This window comes from Penicillium hispanicum (assembly GCF_028827665.1).
Source record: "Penicillium hispanicum strain IBT 35686 chromosome Unknown utg000004l_segment0_segment0, whole genome shotgun sequence".
Classification (NCBI taxonomy): Eukaryota; Fungi; Ascomycota; class Eurotiomycetes; order Eurotiales; family Aspergillaceae; genus Penicillium; species Penicillium hispanicum.
Window position 1 is genome coordinate 1,361,121 of NW_026623196.1, and position 15,149 is coordinate 1,376,269.

Consider the following 15,149-nt stretch of genomic DNA (forward strand, 5'->3'; position numbering starts at 1 on the left):
GATGGACACTCCTGGGAAAGGGTTCGTAAACGACGTCAAGGTGTGCGGTGGAGAGTTCGGAGATGTGATCCTTGGAGCTTGCTCGGCGACCACCTGGGAGCTCATGTCATCACGTGATGTTCACATTAACGAACCGCCGGTCGATTAATCGCCCGGCTGGGAATTTGGTACTTAATCAATTATCGGGCATGCGTCCCCTATGATTGAATGTGATCCGTGGAGGCTTACCAAACTAGTACTCCGGCGTTGTTCTCGCAAGTTGCCTATGTAGTAAGCTGCCTATGTAGTACACCGTATGGAGAGGCTGACGCCACTGGCCATGTAAACCATGTCATATATGTATGTAGCAGAGAAACTATGAAATCCACGCCCAACTCGTAGCAACCTCAGCGTTATATCACGGGCGAAAGCCCAAAGTCAAATTCGTCTCTTCTGCGGTGCTTTGGCCCAATACCGTTTCCCTGCAATGTGTAAGGCAGGCAAATCACGCGCTTATGGCCAATGGGGCTGGGTGTCTCGACGAGTAATGTGTAGCCGAGCGCCGCAGGCTGATCAACGCGGCCAGCCGAGAGAAAGAACACGAGGCACGAGGTGAGGATCGAGAGCGTCCCCCCGTCGCTTTTGAATGCTTTCGCCGGTAACCCAATCACGGCGGTGGACCCGGCACACGGCCGTGGTGGGACAGGCACAGAACCATCGTGGGTTTTCCCAGGCGGATAGCATCGGATCCTTGCACTAGGGAACCTCTTGGCGGGTCAATCGTGCGTGTTGGAGGGGTGAGTAGACCGTCCCTTTCTGTTCGTGACGGAGGATTGGGCGCTCGTCATGATTATCAGACGCTAGCCCGAGCTTTATATAATGAGCGCCGACGCCCACTTGTCGCCGTGCCTGACTCTGGATTTTTCTTTTCCTTTATTTTCCCTATCCCACTCGTATAACCGAGACTCTTATTTCTCCCTGGAACCTTTCCCATTGTGTAGTTGCCTTTCGAGTTTTTTTTTTTGTGTCTGTTCGGACTGATGCGTTCACGCCCCCAGCGGCCTTGGACGCAAGTACATATATGGACTAACCTGACTAGGCGAAGACCGTTGGAATGGATCATCGCCCTGTTCATTTACAGCGATAGCCTCTTGATTTTTATTTTTCTTCTTTCCTCCCATCTCCCTCTTCGTTGGAAAAGAAGAAGAGGATTGACCCTGCTATGATTTATTGTCCCCAGTCAGTTGACGGTACGGCTGTCCTTCCCTTGATGCCGGAGAAGAGACCCGCGACGTCATGGGGAGCGACCCAGCGTCACCTTGAAACCCAATATTATTCTCTGCCGAACGACCATGACAAGCTTCCGGTATGAGAGAAGAGAAAATTGCATTAACTTGCAGAGTTGAGGATCAAGAGGATTGCGTGAAAGTGAAGTCGAGCCAGAAGCGGGAGGGGGGAAATGAGAAAGAGGAAGCGGCAAGTGGTACACTCCCGCTCTTTCCCTCTCTCACCTTTGCCTCCACCATCCCTCGCTGCTGCGCGCTCTGGGTAAGTTGACCAACTCTGCGTGTGTGTTTTAGTCTTTTGCCGTTCCCATCCAAGGACGCCTTTGCTTCAATTTGACTTCCCCCCCGGACCTGCTGTGGCCACGCACTCGCCTATCCCCCTCTCCTTTCCCCCCCCTTCCCCCTTCCGAGCCCACACCAGCGCATCGCCTCCCCCCATTTGTCCCCATTCGTCCCAGCTGTCCCATTCTGGGGTTTCGGGCCGAACTCGTTGCCGTGCGATCTGCTGCCCTGGAGAGATTACATGGTCGCGCCTTTCGCGCCTTTCCTCCTTTGACCGTCCCTCCCCCCTCGCCTTCTTTTCCCCCTTGGGCGCACTCCGGTGCGTTGTGGCCTCAGGCCCATACCCCACGTGACCCGCACTCCGTTCTCCTCAACCTCTGTCCTCCAGTTCTATCTGCTAATCCCGGGACCCGGCCTCAGCCATCCGTTCGCCAGTCGGAATTTAAGTAATCCAGCCTTGTCGGTATGTACTTGTTGTACCCCCTATTGTCCCTTCACCCATGCTCTATTTTTGTTTCGATTGGGTTCTGCCTGGGGATCGGCCCTTTCTCGATGTTCTGAGAACCCCCCGTGTCGCGACCGGGCGCGCAGACCCTAAACAACTCCACCCTACGCGTTCGCATCGGCATTGAAATCCCATCGATGATCCAGACCCCACAATCCATTGAAGATGGTGATGAAAGCCCAGACGTGCTTTCAGGCGGTCATGGCGCGCAACTTAGGGTGTTACCGTTGCTGACCAACTTTCCTTTGCAGATGGGTTGGGAAAACCGCACGACATGAATGCCTGGCTCGCCGACGCCTCGAATCTTCCTGGCCAGGATAATGGCGCTTTCAATCCATCCACCATCGACCCCTCTGCCGCCTTCTTCCATGCTTCCCCAACGCCCCAGGACCCTAATCAGTTCCAGCGCATGTTCAATGGCGTGCCGCGGAACGCATCCCCGGGCTTCCACAATCCCAATCAAGTGATACCGTCTAAACGACCGCGCCCCGAGGATGGTATGCCCATGTCACCCCGGCCAGCCCCCGGCGGCGTGACAGGGTCGCGGTCGCAGACTCCTCAGATGCCCTTTCCCGGCTACCAGGGCCCTGCCAATGGGGCGCCACAGTTCCCCCAACATCCCACTCCGTATCAACACCTCCAACAAGGTGCTTCCCCGAATGTAACGCAGTCTCCGATCATGCAGGATTTCGATCAGCAGAGTGTCCGTATGGGCACTGCATCACCGAGTCCTTTCTCCCCCGCAGGCGCACATGTCGGCTCCCATATGTCGCCGTCGCAATCAGATCACGGAAGCCGTGTCAACACCCCTCAGAATGCCAATTTCATGCAGGGTCAAGCCTTCCCCCAGGGGATGGGTGGCCAGTTCCAGCAACCTCCAGGCATGACTTCGGCGGCGCAACAGCCAGCGATGCAGGCTCAGTTCAGTGGTATGCAGCAAGTTCCTCAAGGATACCATCAGGCCATCGCGGCTCAGCAGCAACGACTTCATGCCATGCAGATGCAAAATCAGAACCGACAGATGAACCCCAACATGCAAATTCCTGGACGCCCGGTGGCGAGTGGGATGAATCCGATGGCCAACCCTCAGCAGATGGCGGCTATTCGGCAGATGCAACAAAACATGGCCAAGCCCAACAATCCTGAAGGGTTCATGCGCTCTCTATCAAAATTCATGACTTCACGAAATCTCGAATTGAATCCGAATCCCATCATCTGTGGTCGCCCGGTGAACATGGTGCAACTGTATGGTACGGTGATGAAGATGGGTGGGTCAAAGAAAGTCACTGCAATGAATATGTGGGCTGGAATTGCACAGCAACTTCAATTTCCTCCCATGCAGTTTCCAACTGCACCTCAGGAACTTCAGGATTACCATATAAGGAACCTGGCTCCTTATGAGCAAGCATTCCTCAGTTCTCAGCAAAAACAGATGGCCGATCAGATGCAGCAAGGCGGGCTTCCACGCCAGCCAAGCGATCCATCGGGGATGCAGTTCCAGTCACCTTCTGTCAAACCCAGCCAGGCCTTCGAGAAGCCTCAACAAGCTGCCCACCCGCCCCAAAGCAACACGCCCATCGCCAACAATGCTCAGGCCCCACCTGTCAATGGGTTTGCGACGCCAACCCAGGCACGAAGCCAGAGCAAGCCTCCCCCAGCACACAGACTGAGTGTCTCCCGTCAGTCACAGCCTTCTGCCCCTCCGACCGAGATGGCTGGCCAATTTGCTGCCCCCTCGCCATCACAACAGGGCAAGAATTCCGCACCAACCCCTGGGCAACAACCAAGTCCAGTCGAACAGAAACCTGAACAGGTGGTCAAGAAGCCAATTGAGGACATATTCAAGCCCGTAGTTCTTACTGACCATCGTCTGCACGGGCCCATTGCCGTGGATGAGATGTACCAGCTTGGAGAGGATGTCTCAAGGCTTAGGCCAACTGTGCCGAGCTTTGCGGAGCTTGGCGTGGTGGATATCCATGCCATCATTATGGGTCTCAAGTCTGGCATAAATGGCGAGATTCGCGTCTCATTGGATACTCTGACCACCCTATCATGCGAGCCCGCACTTCAACTCTCACTCGAGAACTGTGATGACTTGGTGGAGAGCTTGGTTGATTGCGCCATGGACGTGGTGGATTACCTTGCTGAACATAGCCCTGAAGTGTCAGATAGCGTGGATTTGTGCTCGTACGAAGACATCACTCGCAGTTGTCAGTCTGAGTTGACATCGCTCACGGAGATTTCTGAATTCGGAAGCCTCCCCTTTGAGCTCGACCGTGCGGTGGATCGACTGATCTGTATCACTACCATTCTCCGCAATTTCTCTTTCAGTGAAGCCAACTACGCGACGCTGGGAATGGTGCCGGTCACGCAGTTTCTCGCGGATGTCATTCATCATATTGGGACTCGCGATCAGTTCCTACGGACCAGTCAGAACACCTTGGACTTTATGAAGGATGCGGTCGTCTTCATGAGTAATCTCGCTCATCTCATGCAAATACCTGGGAAAGAGGAGGCTCTGAGCCTATTGAAGTTTCTACTTGTGTTCGCGCCATTGCCCGAACCGACAACAAACCCAGATCAGGTGATGTTCGCGACATTCAATTCCTCTATCCACCGATACACCCCGGCTGCCGTTGATGGCCTGGCTAAGTTGCTGGCGAGAGACGACCCGAACCGGATCTATCTGGGAGCCATTTTCTCTGGCGACGGATCCACACTTCCCCAGCCGGAGCTGCTCACCCGCACATTTGGTTTGGCTATCTGCTGCCTTCCCGACAAGAAGCCTCTGGCTGTTGCGGATGCACGCAAAGTGTTCCTCATGCAAGGTCTTCTGGCGGCCGATGTTCTTACCGCATTCGCAGACGGCTCACTGGCGAAGTTGTGGCTTGGGTCTATTGACGGATTTGCCATTCACCTCCTGCGGCTCTCGTGCTTGCTGTGTACCGAACGCCTCCCGCAGATCAACCCGCGCCAACGTGGGCAAGAAGCAGACGCATATGCCTTTGGCTCGATTATTCATCGTGGATTGGCGATCCTGCGCCGCCTCGCCGAGAAATCGAAACAAGTGGACAACACCTCTCCCCTCCGTCTCCCCTCCGGCATCATCCCTCGCAAAGAAAGTCTTCTTGGGGCCCTACTCCTTCCGAGCATGGACCCGACCATCATTCGTCAGCTCATCACCTATGCTCGCCTGGCCGAGTAGCTCTTTTTTTTCAGGCGAGAAGGTAAATGGGTTTGTGAATTAAATGGGAGAAGGCGTTTTCGCCCTTTGCACACGCAGCATCTACGGCAATTTTGATTTCTGTCATGTCATTTGTACTCATGTCTCCACCAGTCAATGGTGAATCTTATTATCTTTTGGGCGCCGGTGGAAATAGGGGTTCTCCTTTTCTTTCATGTTCCTTTTTTCTTGTTCCACTGTGAGATAGCGTACCGTGTGTTCCTTCAGTGTACAATGCTCAAATACCCTCGACTGAACAATGAGAGGTCGTGAGATCGAGAAAGATGGACCACCCCCGTCCCTTGTATTTCTCCATGTAAAATCTGAGATTTGAGTAGCCCTGTATTTCATCTGATATAGTCCCCAAATACGTGCTGTCTAGTTGTCATCCATTTCACGGCTATACTGCTACAAACTCTTCTGTCGTCGTGGTGTGACTGAGGATATCCGCCTTCTCTCTGTTCTCTCGTTCCTTCTGCTCTTCTTCTCTCTCGGCCTCTGCCTCTTCCTCTAGGTCGCTCCCCGAAGCTCCGTACATTGCGCCTTCGAATCCAACTTCGACAATCGGCACATCATCGTCCGCGGCCCGCAGATAACTGTTCGCCTTGGCTTCCTTGAGAGACTGAATTGGCCAGTCCCAAGCCATAGAAGGTGGTTTTCCCCACATCTTCTTCGACGAAACATCTCCATGATTCTGGGAATATGGGGACAACTTACATCCTGCCGGAACTTCTAGAACAGACGCGGCTTATAGTGAGACCCGCTGAACGACACCACCAAGCCCTGATCCCCCTACCACCCAGCCAACATCATCGACACTGATCTCAGTAAGGGAGGGGCTCGTGGCTGTCCAGCTATCGATCAATGGAGACCGTGGGGACTCAACGGTGTTCCGACGCGCTGGTCCGATCCATGCGTGTGTCCCCGAGAAACTGGGAACTCTTCTGCTCTCTTTTGATGTCATAGTTGAAGCTGGCGCACTTAGTTACTGTAGTTAACTAACTTAACTAGTGTGGGCTGTGATGCATTTACATGGACCGATGCAAGTCGGGTCAACGAGTTTAGCAAGACAGGATTTTGATGTGACAGAAGAAATCATAAAAGTTGTACATGAGTGATCCAAGAAGGTGCAAAAGGCTTTCAAGGTGTCACTGCCACTACCGAACGATACACTCTATCAGAGTAGAACTCAATGGTTGCAATTTCTGAAGTACTTCTGAGGCGAGGTGAGAGCTGGCTATTCTCCGTCTCCGTCAAAAGGCTAGATGCTAAATTACCGAGGCATTTCCAACCTGGATCAGCACTGGACCAGCACCCGTCGAGTCGTTGAATGTACAGAGTAGGAAATAGTACAGGGGATGAAAGTAGAATCAAAAGACATGCGCCAGAAACAGGACCCGTTGGACAAAGGACATAACACCAGCAGTCAAAACAAAAAGAAACAACCTATGTAAATGAGATTAAAGAAATAAACCAAGCGAAGAGAGAATCAAGAGAAAGGGGAATCATCCATGGGCATCAAAGACCACCGGCATCTAGGTTGGTTTCCTCCTCCATCGATTGCATCGAATGTCCTTGCTTTTGTTCTCCTGCTTCTGGGCTCCAGGTCCCGCGCTCATTTGGGACCTGACAAAATGCTTTTTGTGTCCATCCCTAGGCCGTGCAATTGAGGGGCGACTCGTAGTCATGATGAGAGAGGGAGATCAGAAAGAATCAAAAATTCCGCTCCTGCAGGAATTTCAGAATTTCGGGTTTGCGCCAGCCCTGTCATGCAGCCATGAGTTGATTGTTCCTATTTGGAGACTTCCTCGTTTCACAGAATACATACCTTGACGATAATATGCCCAGTCAGTCGGTTGACACTCACATCGGAGCTGCGTAGGTCAACGCCCAAAGTGTAAGCTAGGTCATTACGCAGTGCATCCAGATCGCCCTCGGTCTTCTGGATCTTGGTGAGCTGCTTCGTGCCGCCGGCTTTTGTGACGAGGTAGACCGGTAGCTGATTGGAACCAGTACGGCGAATAAAGTAAGGAAGGTTGTTGAGCTGCAGAGCCGGCCGCGGTTGCTTAGCCTGCTTGGGGATTGCGGGAGTCGAGGACGTGATGGGTTGTTCTTTAAGAGCTTGCGCTTGGCGGCGGAGTTGCGTCAGAAATGTGCGAGTCTGGTGGGAAGAGACAGTCGACGAAGGATTCACGGACTTGAAGCGAGAAACTGCAGATAATACAACAAGTTAGCTTTTTGCTATCCATCTTTTTCTTCCCAAGTCTCGTTGGCAGCATGTCAGAAGATGCTGTATCCTCGTCCCTGATTTGAAGCAGCCATGGCCCTCTTCGGTATTTGAGAGGATCATTGCACTTTGGCAATTCCAGAAAAGAGAAGCGAAAGGAGACATTCGAACTTACGAATTGCAGGCCGTGTCGACGAAGATAATGAGGAAAACCGGCTACATGTCTGCACGGAAGCCACGGACTGGGCCAGGCGACCGGGGTTGGCAGTCGGTTTGCACATAGCGGAGGTGACCGCAGCCGGGTGTCGAAGAGACGCCATTGAGCGACTCGAGCAGACGAGGAGGGGAGGACTGGGAGAAAGACGTCAACAAAAAAGGCGAGAAACAACGCCTGTCAAACCATCGGCAGGTTTCTCTCACCCGCCAATTCTGCCACCGCCCATTCTCCCAAAGCGGCTTAGCGTTCCCAACCCTCCCGCACACAAATTCAAAGCGACTATTGTGTCTTTGAACCAACCCACATTTGCGTCCACCATGGCAGCCAACGCCCCTCCTTCGGCTGAGAAGCTCAGCGGCGCTCATCCTGCGGATGTCACCCCCCAGTATGATCTGCTGCCTCGCCTGATCCCGTACCTCGACCGTCACTTGGTGTTCCCGCTGCTGGAGTTCAGCGCCGGCAGCGATGAGGACGACAAAGAAATCACCCGCGCCAAGTACGAGCTGCTGAAGCACACCAACATGACCGATTACGTGGCCAACCTGTGGAAGGAAATGAACAACTCCGACACGATTCCCGACGAGTTTGTCAAGAAGCGCGAGGAGGTTCTGGCCAAGCTCCAGCACTACCAGGACCAGAGCGAAAAGATCACCGAGTTGCTGCAGGATGAGGATGTCGTTGGAAACTTGCGCAGCGACAAGGCCGCCAACTTGCGCTTCCTTGAGGAGCAGCACGGTGTCACCAACGAAATGGTCAACAGCCTTTACGACTACGGCCGCTTCCAGTACAGCTGCGGCAGTTACGGCAATGCTGCTGAGCTACTCTACCAATTCCGTGTTCTGTCGACCGATAACGACAAGGTCGCTTCCGCTACCTGGGGTAAGCTGGCCTCCGAGATCCTGACCACCAACTGGGAGGCTGCCATGGAAGAGGTGCAGAAGGCGAAGGACTCGATTGAAACCCGCCTGTTTAACAACCCGCTGGGCCAGCTCACCAACCGCTCCTGGCTGATCCACTGGTCTCTGTTCCCCTTCTTCAACCATGACCCCGCCCGCGACGTCCTGACCGACCTCTTCTTCTCCCCCGCCTACATCAACACTATCCAGACCAGCTGCCCCTGGGTCCTGCGTTACCTTGCTGCGGCAGTCATCACAAACCGCAGCCGTCCTCACAAGCACACCGGTGTGTACCAGAAGCAACTGAAGGATCTTATTCGGGTTGTTCGCCAGGAAGGATACGAGTACACCGACCCCATCACCGACTTCGTTAAGGCGCTCTACATCGACTTTGACTTCGAAGAGGCTCAGAAGAAGCTGGGCGAGGCTGAGGATGTGCTGCGCAGCGACTTCTTCTTGGTTTCGGCTGCAGATGCTTTTGTTGAGGCTGCCCGTCACCTCATCTCCGAGAGCTACTGCAAGATCCACCAGAGGATTGACATTAAGTGAGTGATCTACTAAACAACATCTCGAAAGGACACAATTCTAATCTATCTCGTTCTAGGGACCTTTCCACTCGTCTCGGCCTGAGTCAGGACGAGGGTGAGAAGTGGATCGTCAACCTGATTCGCGACACCCGTGTCGACGCCAAGATCGACTACAAGGAGGGTACCGTCATCATGAACCACCCGCCGCAGTCGGTGTACCAGCAGGTCATTGAGAAGACCAAGGGCGCCTTCTTCCGGACGCAAGTGTTGAGTTCGGCTGTCGCCAAATAAACTAAAAGATCCCTCTCATCCATGAGCTGATGCCAAAACTCGAATTTCTTCTTTGTTATTATCAACCCATGTTTTCTGCCTGCCCATTATTGTGATCTCCCCGTGTATGTCACAACACGGTTCTTTTGAGGGATGGGGGACTCCGAGCAGAGTGGCATCCGGCTGGCGTTCTTCGGTGGTCCAACCTTTTTGATGGTTCCTTTTTACCTCCTAGTCCACAGTTTCTTCCATTCCCTATACTTCTCTTCTCTGTCGTCAGATATCTTTCCCGGCTTTTTTTGGTGTGCAAAGAAGGCCTTTTCTGGCCCTAGTGGTTCTCACAGAGAAGGCAGAGATCTCAAAAGAAACCACGAGAGGGAGCATAGGGCGCTCTCCCCGCGCCTGGATGCGGGAGAGAAAAAAAAGACGGGCTTTATGTAGCAGACTCCTGATATCCCCGGGGGTCTGATGGATCTATGCTGTTACGAATGGTCTATAGAGATGAGTGAAAACGATGTCTGACAATGTCTGGGTTAACACGGTTTCCCATAATCAAACTTGGTAATGTAATGACAATAAAAGCCACAGGTCGGTTGATTCCAGGATATTGAATGATGCTGGCCGTGCTGAAAAAGGGTATCGTAAAAGAAACCATGCCCGAGAAGTCCCGTCAATTGGAAATCTACGGTCCCTTTCATCCTAGGAGGTTGGAGGTCTTTTTCCGTGGTCCAGTTGAGGTTCAATCCGTGGGGCAAAAAGGACAGTATAGCTCCAGATCCCTGGGAGTCGGGTGTGGATATTACTCTGCGTGTCCCGCGAGTGATATGGCAAGGTCAAGGAAAGCGAGCCAGGCGCAAAACAGAGAAGGGAAATATCTCAGACCCCGTTGGGATAAATGGCGACCACCCCTGGCTATCCTCGGAGGAGAACGCAGAAGAATCCCAGGCTTGTTCAAAGATGGAAATGGAACCTCCTGCCAGGGCGATGGATCTTGAGACAGATATCAATTGACTTAGCGGCTGCCCCTGGTGTCTGGTTCCACGCGTCTGCGGGCTCGAGAAGGGTCCACAGGAATGAGCTCGTTAATATATGGCTCTGATGGCTGCCTCGACGGTCCGTCTCCACTGTTGCCATTGCCATTGCCAGTGCTACTCTGATTCGTCATGCGTAATGCTTCCTGCTTCTCATATTCTCTCGACATTGCTGCAAGATCATCGATTTGTTCCTGGCAATATATATCAGCTACCCGGCCCTCTTCTCTCCTTTTGCGCGGTAGAGAACAGACCCGTGTGAGCGGCACGCCGACGATCAGATATCCTTCACGCCCCTTTGAGAAAGCAAGGAAATCTGGTTAGATCGAGTTAACCGTGGTGCAGAGTGGGTTGTATGGCCCGATATACCTGATAGCTATACGGCCGGACAGATGCAGACGGCCCAAGGAAATAGTGGATGTGTCCAAGGACAATATGCCGGGACAGGCCATAGCCCGGCAGCCAATATTGTTGGACTCGCGACATGGAGAGATATCGGGTGGGATGGAGGGTTGGGAAGACGGGGCGTGCAGTCTGATACCGGTCCAAGGCCGACACAAAAGGACCAGATGTGGACACTTGCGGTAACGATCTGTGGTATCTTTGTGTTTATGTTTTTCTTTTTTGGCTTTCTCCCAGGGCCACGTATGGGGTATAAATAGCAAGCCTACCGGCTCTGCAGAGCCCACTTTCATGCCCCTCCCTCCCTTCTGCGGTCAATAAAGAGGTCCGTCGGAAGGGAGAGACGAATGAGACAAGCCTCAAGCCCGGGCCGCGATACTCTCCAGATCCTTTGAAGCGGGAAGGTATGATCTCACAAGATCGGCCCCGGAGCAACCGCGTGTACCTGGGTCTGTCGAAAAACAGAATCAGATCCACAAGCTTCCCGATCTCATGTGGGCAAATGGAACCAAGCGCTGGTTCACGACGGCCAGAGCAAGTTCCCGAGGAAGGTATCCACGAACACGAGGCCTAAAAAAGCGAGGTACAGTAGAAATGACGAAGTTGCCCACTGCCTCAGGGACGATCTTATTGCAAAGTCTCCAGCTGGCAAGGACAATTCAAGTCGGAACCATCGGGGGTGCGCGACAGGACAGAAAGGGGTGACAACCGCCTCACTCTATCCGACAACGAGGTCCAACGCTTTTTTTTTCACAGAGGTTTTAATATCCGATCTGACCACCCCGCGAATTCTGCTCGGAGAGGCGCCTGTGACCCCGTAACTAACTACTAGGGCCCGGGCCATGTCAAAGTGAGGCTTGCTGGTTGCTGGTGCTGGGTTGGCTGGCTGTACACTCGGGAATCGACTGGAACTCGTGCAGATAGCGCAGCAGTGCGAACAACGCAACACCTTCAATTCTCATCAAACAAATTAGCGAAGTCCAGTCCACTTGCTAGTGCCGCAATTGCAATTCGTTTCTCTAGCCGATCTGTCAGTTTCGTCAGTCAATTCCAGGTTATGCAGGCTTTTTCTCCCTCACCGCACCTTTTCCTCTCCAATCTTCGCGCCCCTCGGATGCGGTACCAACTTGGCTCTTGCTGCGGTGATGTCGTGGCACCACGGATCTCTGTCTTTCCTCGCGGGGCCCGAACTAAGCTGCAGGAGGCAGAGCTGCACCTGGCAGTTTCTGGTCAAGGAAAATTTCTTTGGCTTGGAGGAGATTGCATTTCCTCGATTGATGCCGAACACATGGCAGATGTGTGAGGGTGTACGCGGGGCTAGTGGTTCAAACGGGATGCAGCAGGGGATCGGCATCGGGCGATTTACGCAGCAAGTGGGCTTGAGGAGAATGCATCGTGGAGCTGATATGAATTCGGATTCGTACTGGAGCTTGCAGGGGCTTTTTGGGTCGTGAAAGGTTGGTTGTGGTCGGAAGAGGGGAAAATCAAAGGCACGGTGTCCAGACCGGTTTCCTGGCCGGACGAGGTGTGATGGGGAGTGCAGGTTCCCATGCGATTGGATCCCACTCTACATTCCGAGGTGACGGGGGCCTGATTCTTCATCTATACAGGTCACCGTGGCTCCTCCGGTTGCAACGAGGAAGCCACCGATACAAAAAAAAAAAGCTAGGGTGATTGGCATGCGTCATGTATTATTCTCTAGTCTTTTCATAAATCGTCCAAACAAGCTGCAAGCACTCGTATTCTCTCAAATAAAGCCTTTACTCCGGAGGGACATAGGGGTGTACGAGCATGTCGCTGAACCTATGCGAGAACATCGGTGGTTAGCATGGATGGGAGAGAAATGCGCAGAATCTCAGGTCGACCTACTTCTCCAACTTTTCCTTGCCGCGGACCTCCTCGACCAATAGCGGCATGCGGACCACGTTGAAGTCCTCGTACAGTTCCTCGATCTGTTCGAGATATTTCTTCTGCATCTTTCTCCGCGCATTACACTGATCACAGCTGCTCCCGTCCTTGGGGAACAGCAGCTGGTTGACAACAATTGAATGCGTGTCGATGCCGTAGCTGGTCAATTCCTGGATCATGCGCTCCGTCTCGTAGAGCGACAGGAACTCTGCGATGCAGACACACACGAAGGTGGTCATGTCGGCGTTCTTGAACTGCGTGTTCACTTCGCTGATGGTCTCGCGCAGCGACTCCATCTTCTGGAGGAGTTCATCCATGTTCTGTCCGCCAGGCAACCCACCCCGGGCGCCGAGGATCGAGTTGAGCATTGGGCCGAACTGCGACGACAGCTGCGAGAGCTTCGCCAGCGCCTTCTCAAGCACAGTGGGGAACTGGAGGAAACGCAAGGTGTGGCCGGTCGGTGCTGTGTCGAACACAATAACCTCGTACGAGAGCGACTTGACTTGCTTCAGGACTTCGGCGAAGGACATGGCTTCGTCAACACCGGGGATCTGCTCGTAGCCAACGAATGGTTAGGAATTGTCATGGCCCATCAGCCTCTATGGGAGAATCCCAGAAGCCACTCACACTAAACGCCAGATCCTGCATCATGTTCCCCATGCCCAGTCCGCCCATCGGGTCATCATTCTGACCATCCCCACTCGCCAGGAGATCCTGGATACTCCCATTGGGGTCGATCTCCATCGCGCTGAGATTGGTGTAGCCATCGATGAGACGGGCCTCCTTTCCGAACTTCTGCCCAAAGGCATCGCTCAGGTTGTGGGCGGGATCGGTCGAGATCAACAGGACCGACTTGCGGACTTTGGCAAGTTGGATGGCGAGCGAGCACGAGGTGGTGGTCTTGCCCACTCCACCTTTACCTCCGACGAAGATCCAGCGGAGGGTTTTCTGGCCGAGGATCGACTGGAGCGTGGGCTCCATGTCGAGATCGTCGCCATGGACCACGGCGGAGGAAGTCATTCTGGCGATGCGAGTCGGAGAAAGTCTCGGGGGAAGCGTGTGGAGAGGAGGGAGTTGCGGTTCAAAATTGAGGATTTGCCCCGCATAGCGATCGAACGTTCGGGAAGTCTTCCAACGCCAGCGACCAGCGATAGCTGGGCGCTTTTTCTATATATGTGTAGCCTAGGGCAGCCGCAGCTTAACTTTCTGAAATTCACAATTGGCTACAACGAATTATGACCTTGATTCTCCCTCTCTTCCCCTGATGCAGGGGCAATGGCCGGCCATAGCCTCTAGGCTCTCTTGTGAAGCGACATTCTACGTGAAGCTCTGTTGGTTGAGTCAGATTATCTGGCATGAATGATCTCAACATTTAAATGGCAGTGCTGGCGGAAATCATCGCAAATGCCACCATTCAGTCGATGCGCGGTACCTGCTCCACCCATGGCATCCTCCGCATCGATCGGTGCTCTCCGATGCCAACAACCCATAGAAAGACGCAGCTCCCCTTCGTAGATAACGGGCCTTTTTTTTTCTCTCCCACTCTACAACTTGCCTTCTACAGTCCTGTACTGTCCTGCATGGACCGATTCCAAACATCTGAATCCACTCCCATCGCCAACCGCCTCGCCCTCTACCAGCAGCACCTCAGCTTAACCTCCAGGACATCCACATCCACCCCACCAGCTACCACCATGGCTGCGCGCGATCCCATTACCTGCCATGTGCTCAACACCCTCACCGGCACGCCTGCTGCAGCGCTCCCCGTCACTCTGACGCTGCTCTCTGCACCAGCGTCGTCGGCTAGCCCGGTCACCTTCCATGCAACCACCAATTCCGACGGCCGCGTCGCAAAGTGGACGCCAGCCGGTGCAGCCTCTTCCACCAGCGTGCCCGAGATCCTTTCCGCATTGCCTGCTGCAGAGAGCAAAACAAACTGGGCTGTGCGCTTTGAGGTGGGGCCCTGGTATGAAGCCCAGGGCATTGAGAGCTTCTGGCCTGAGGTGGAGGTGAAGTTCACGGTCAAGGGCCGTGGCCGTGAGGGAGAGGAAGGTTGGCGTCATTACCATGTGCCGGTGCTCCTGGGACCTTGGAACTATTCGACATACCGGGGGTCGTGAACTGTCTAGGGAGCGATATGAATGTACTTTCACTTTAAATATCTCTTTCTCGGTAGGACTACACTTGCAGCAGACTTCATGGATCATCTGCCGAAGCGGATTGAGCATGGTGATAGAGACAAAAGTCGTCCATCTTCACATCCTTCAGGCAAGATGGCCGAGTTGGTCCAAGGCGCACGGTTCAGGTTCACCTGATCCAGATTTCCGTGTCTCGATTTCGGGGCGTGAGTTCGAATCTCACTCTTGTCATTTCTTTTTTGCTTCTTGGCTTGTTTT

General features: G+C 53.5%; 7 protein-coding genes across 7 annotated transcripts; 3 read left to right on the forward strand and 4 right to left on the reverse strand.

Annotated features, from left to right (window-relative positions):
- Positions 1–2,326: 2,326 nt before the first annotated feature.
- N7459_004264 (putative ARID/BRIGHT domain protein (SWI1)) lies at positions 2,327–5,257 on the forward strand (the record flags this gene model as incomplete). Its single annotated transcript, XM_056943448.1, has 1 exon — positions 2,327–5,257. One exon carries the CDS (start codon positions 2,327–2,329, stop codon positions 5,255–5,257), a length of 2,931 nt encoding a protein of 976 aa, XP_056800331.1.
- Positions 5,258–5,675: 418 nt separating this feature from the next.
- On the reverse strand, positions 5,676–6,239 carry N7459_004265 (uncharacterized protein; the record flags this gene model as incomplete). Its single annotated transcript, XM_056943449.1, has 3 exons — positions 5,676–5,897; positions 5,993–6,007; positions 6,072–6,239. The coding sequence occupies 3 exons, from the start codon at positions 6,237–6,239 to the stop codon at positions 5,676–5,678; spliced, it is 405 nt and encodes a 134-aa protein (XP_056800332.1).
- A 749-nt stretch (positions 6,240–6,988) lies between these two features.
- On the reverse strand, positions 6,989–7,822 carry N7459_004266 (mitochondrial 54S ribosomal protein mL49; the record flags this gene model as incomplete). The annotated part of the gene is made up of 3 exons (XM_056943450.1): positions 6,989–7,039; positions 7,104–7,486; positions 7,678–7,822. The coding sequence occupies 3 exons, from the start codon at positions 7,820–7,822 to the stop codon at positions 6,989–6,991; spliced, it is 579 nt and encodes a 192-aa protein (XP_056800333.1).
- Positions 7,823–8,036: 214 nt separating this feature from the next.
- N7459_004267 (eukaryotic translation initiation factor 3 subunit E) lies at positions 8,037–9,433 on the forward strand (the record flags this gene model as incomplete). The annotated part of the gene is made up of 2 exons (XM_056943451.1): positions 8,037–9,160; positions 9,220–9,433. 2 exons carry the CDS (start codon positions 8,037–8,039, stop codon positions 9,431–9,433), a joined length of 1,338 nt encoding a protein of 445 aa, XP_056800334.1.
- A 991-nt stretch (positions 9,434–10,424) lies between these two features.
- Positions 10,425–10,929, reverse strand: N7459_004268 (uncharacterized protein; the record flags this gene model as incomplete). Its single annotated transcript, XM_056943452.1, is given in 2 exon segments — positions 10,425–10,759; positions 10,779–10,929. 2 exon segments carry the CDS (start codon positions 10,927–10,929, stop codon positions 10,425–10,427), a joined length of 486 nt encoding a protein of 161 aa, XP_056800335.1.
- Positions 10,930–12,605: 1,676 nt separating this feature from the next.
- Positions 12,606–13,773, reverse strand: N7459_004269 (ArsA family ATPase; the record flags this gene model as incomplete). Its single annotated transcript, XM_056943453.1, has 3 exons — positions 12,606–12,648; positions 12,715–13,304; positions 13,381–13,773. The coding sequence occupies 3 exons, from the start codon at positions 13,771–13,773 to the stop codon at positions 12,606–12,608; spliced, it is 1,026 nt and encodes a 341-aa protein (XP_056800336.1).
- Positions 13,774–14,333: 560 nt separating this feature from the next.
- Positions 14,334–14,873, forward strand: N7459_004270 (hydroxyisourate hydrolase; the record flags this gene model as incomplete). Its single annotated transcript, XM_056943454.1, has 1 exon — positions 14,334–14,873. One exon carries the CDS (start codon positions 14,334–14,336, stop codon positions 14,871–14,873), a length of 540 nt encoding a protein of 179 aa, XP_056800337.1.
- Positions 14,874–15,149: the final 276 nt, after the last annotated feature.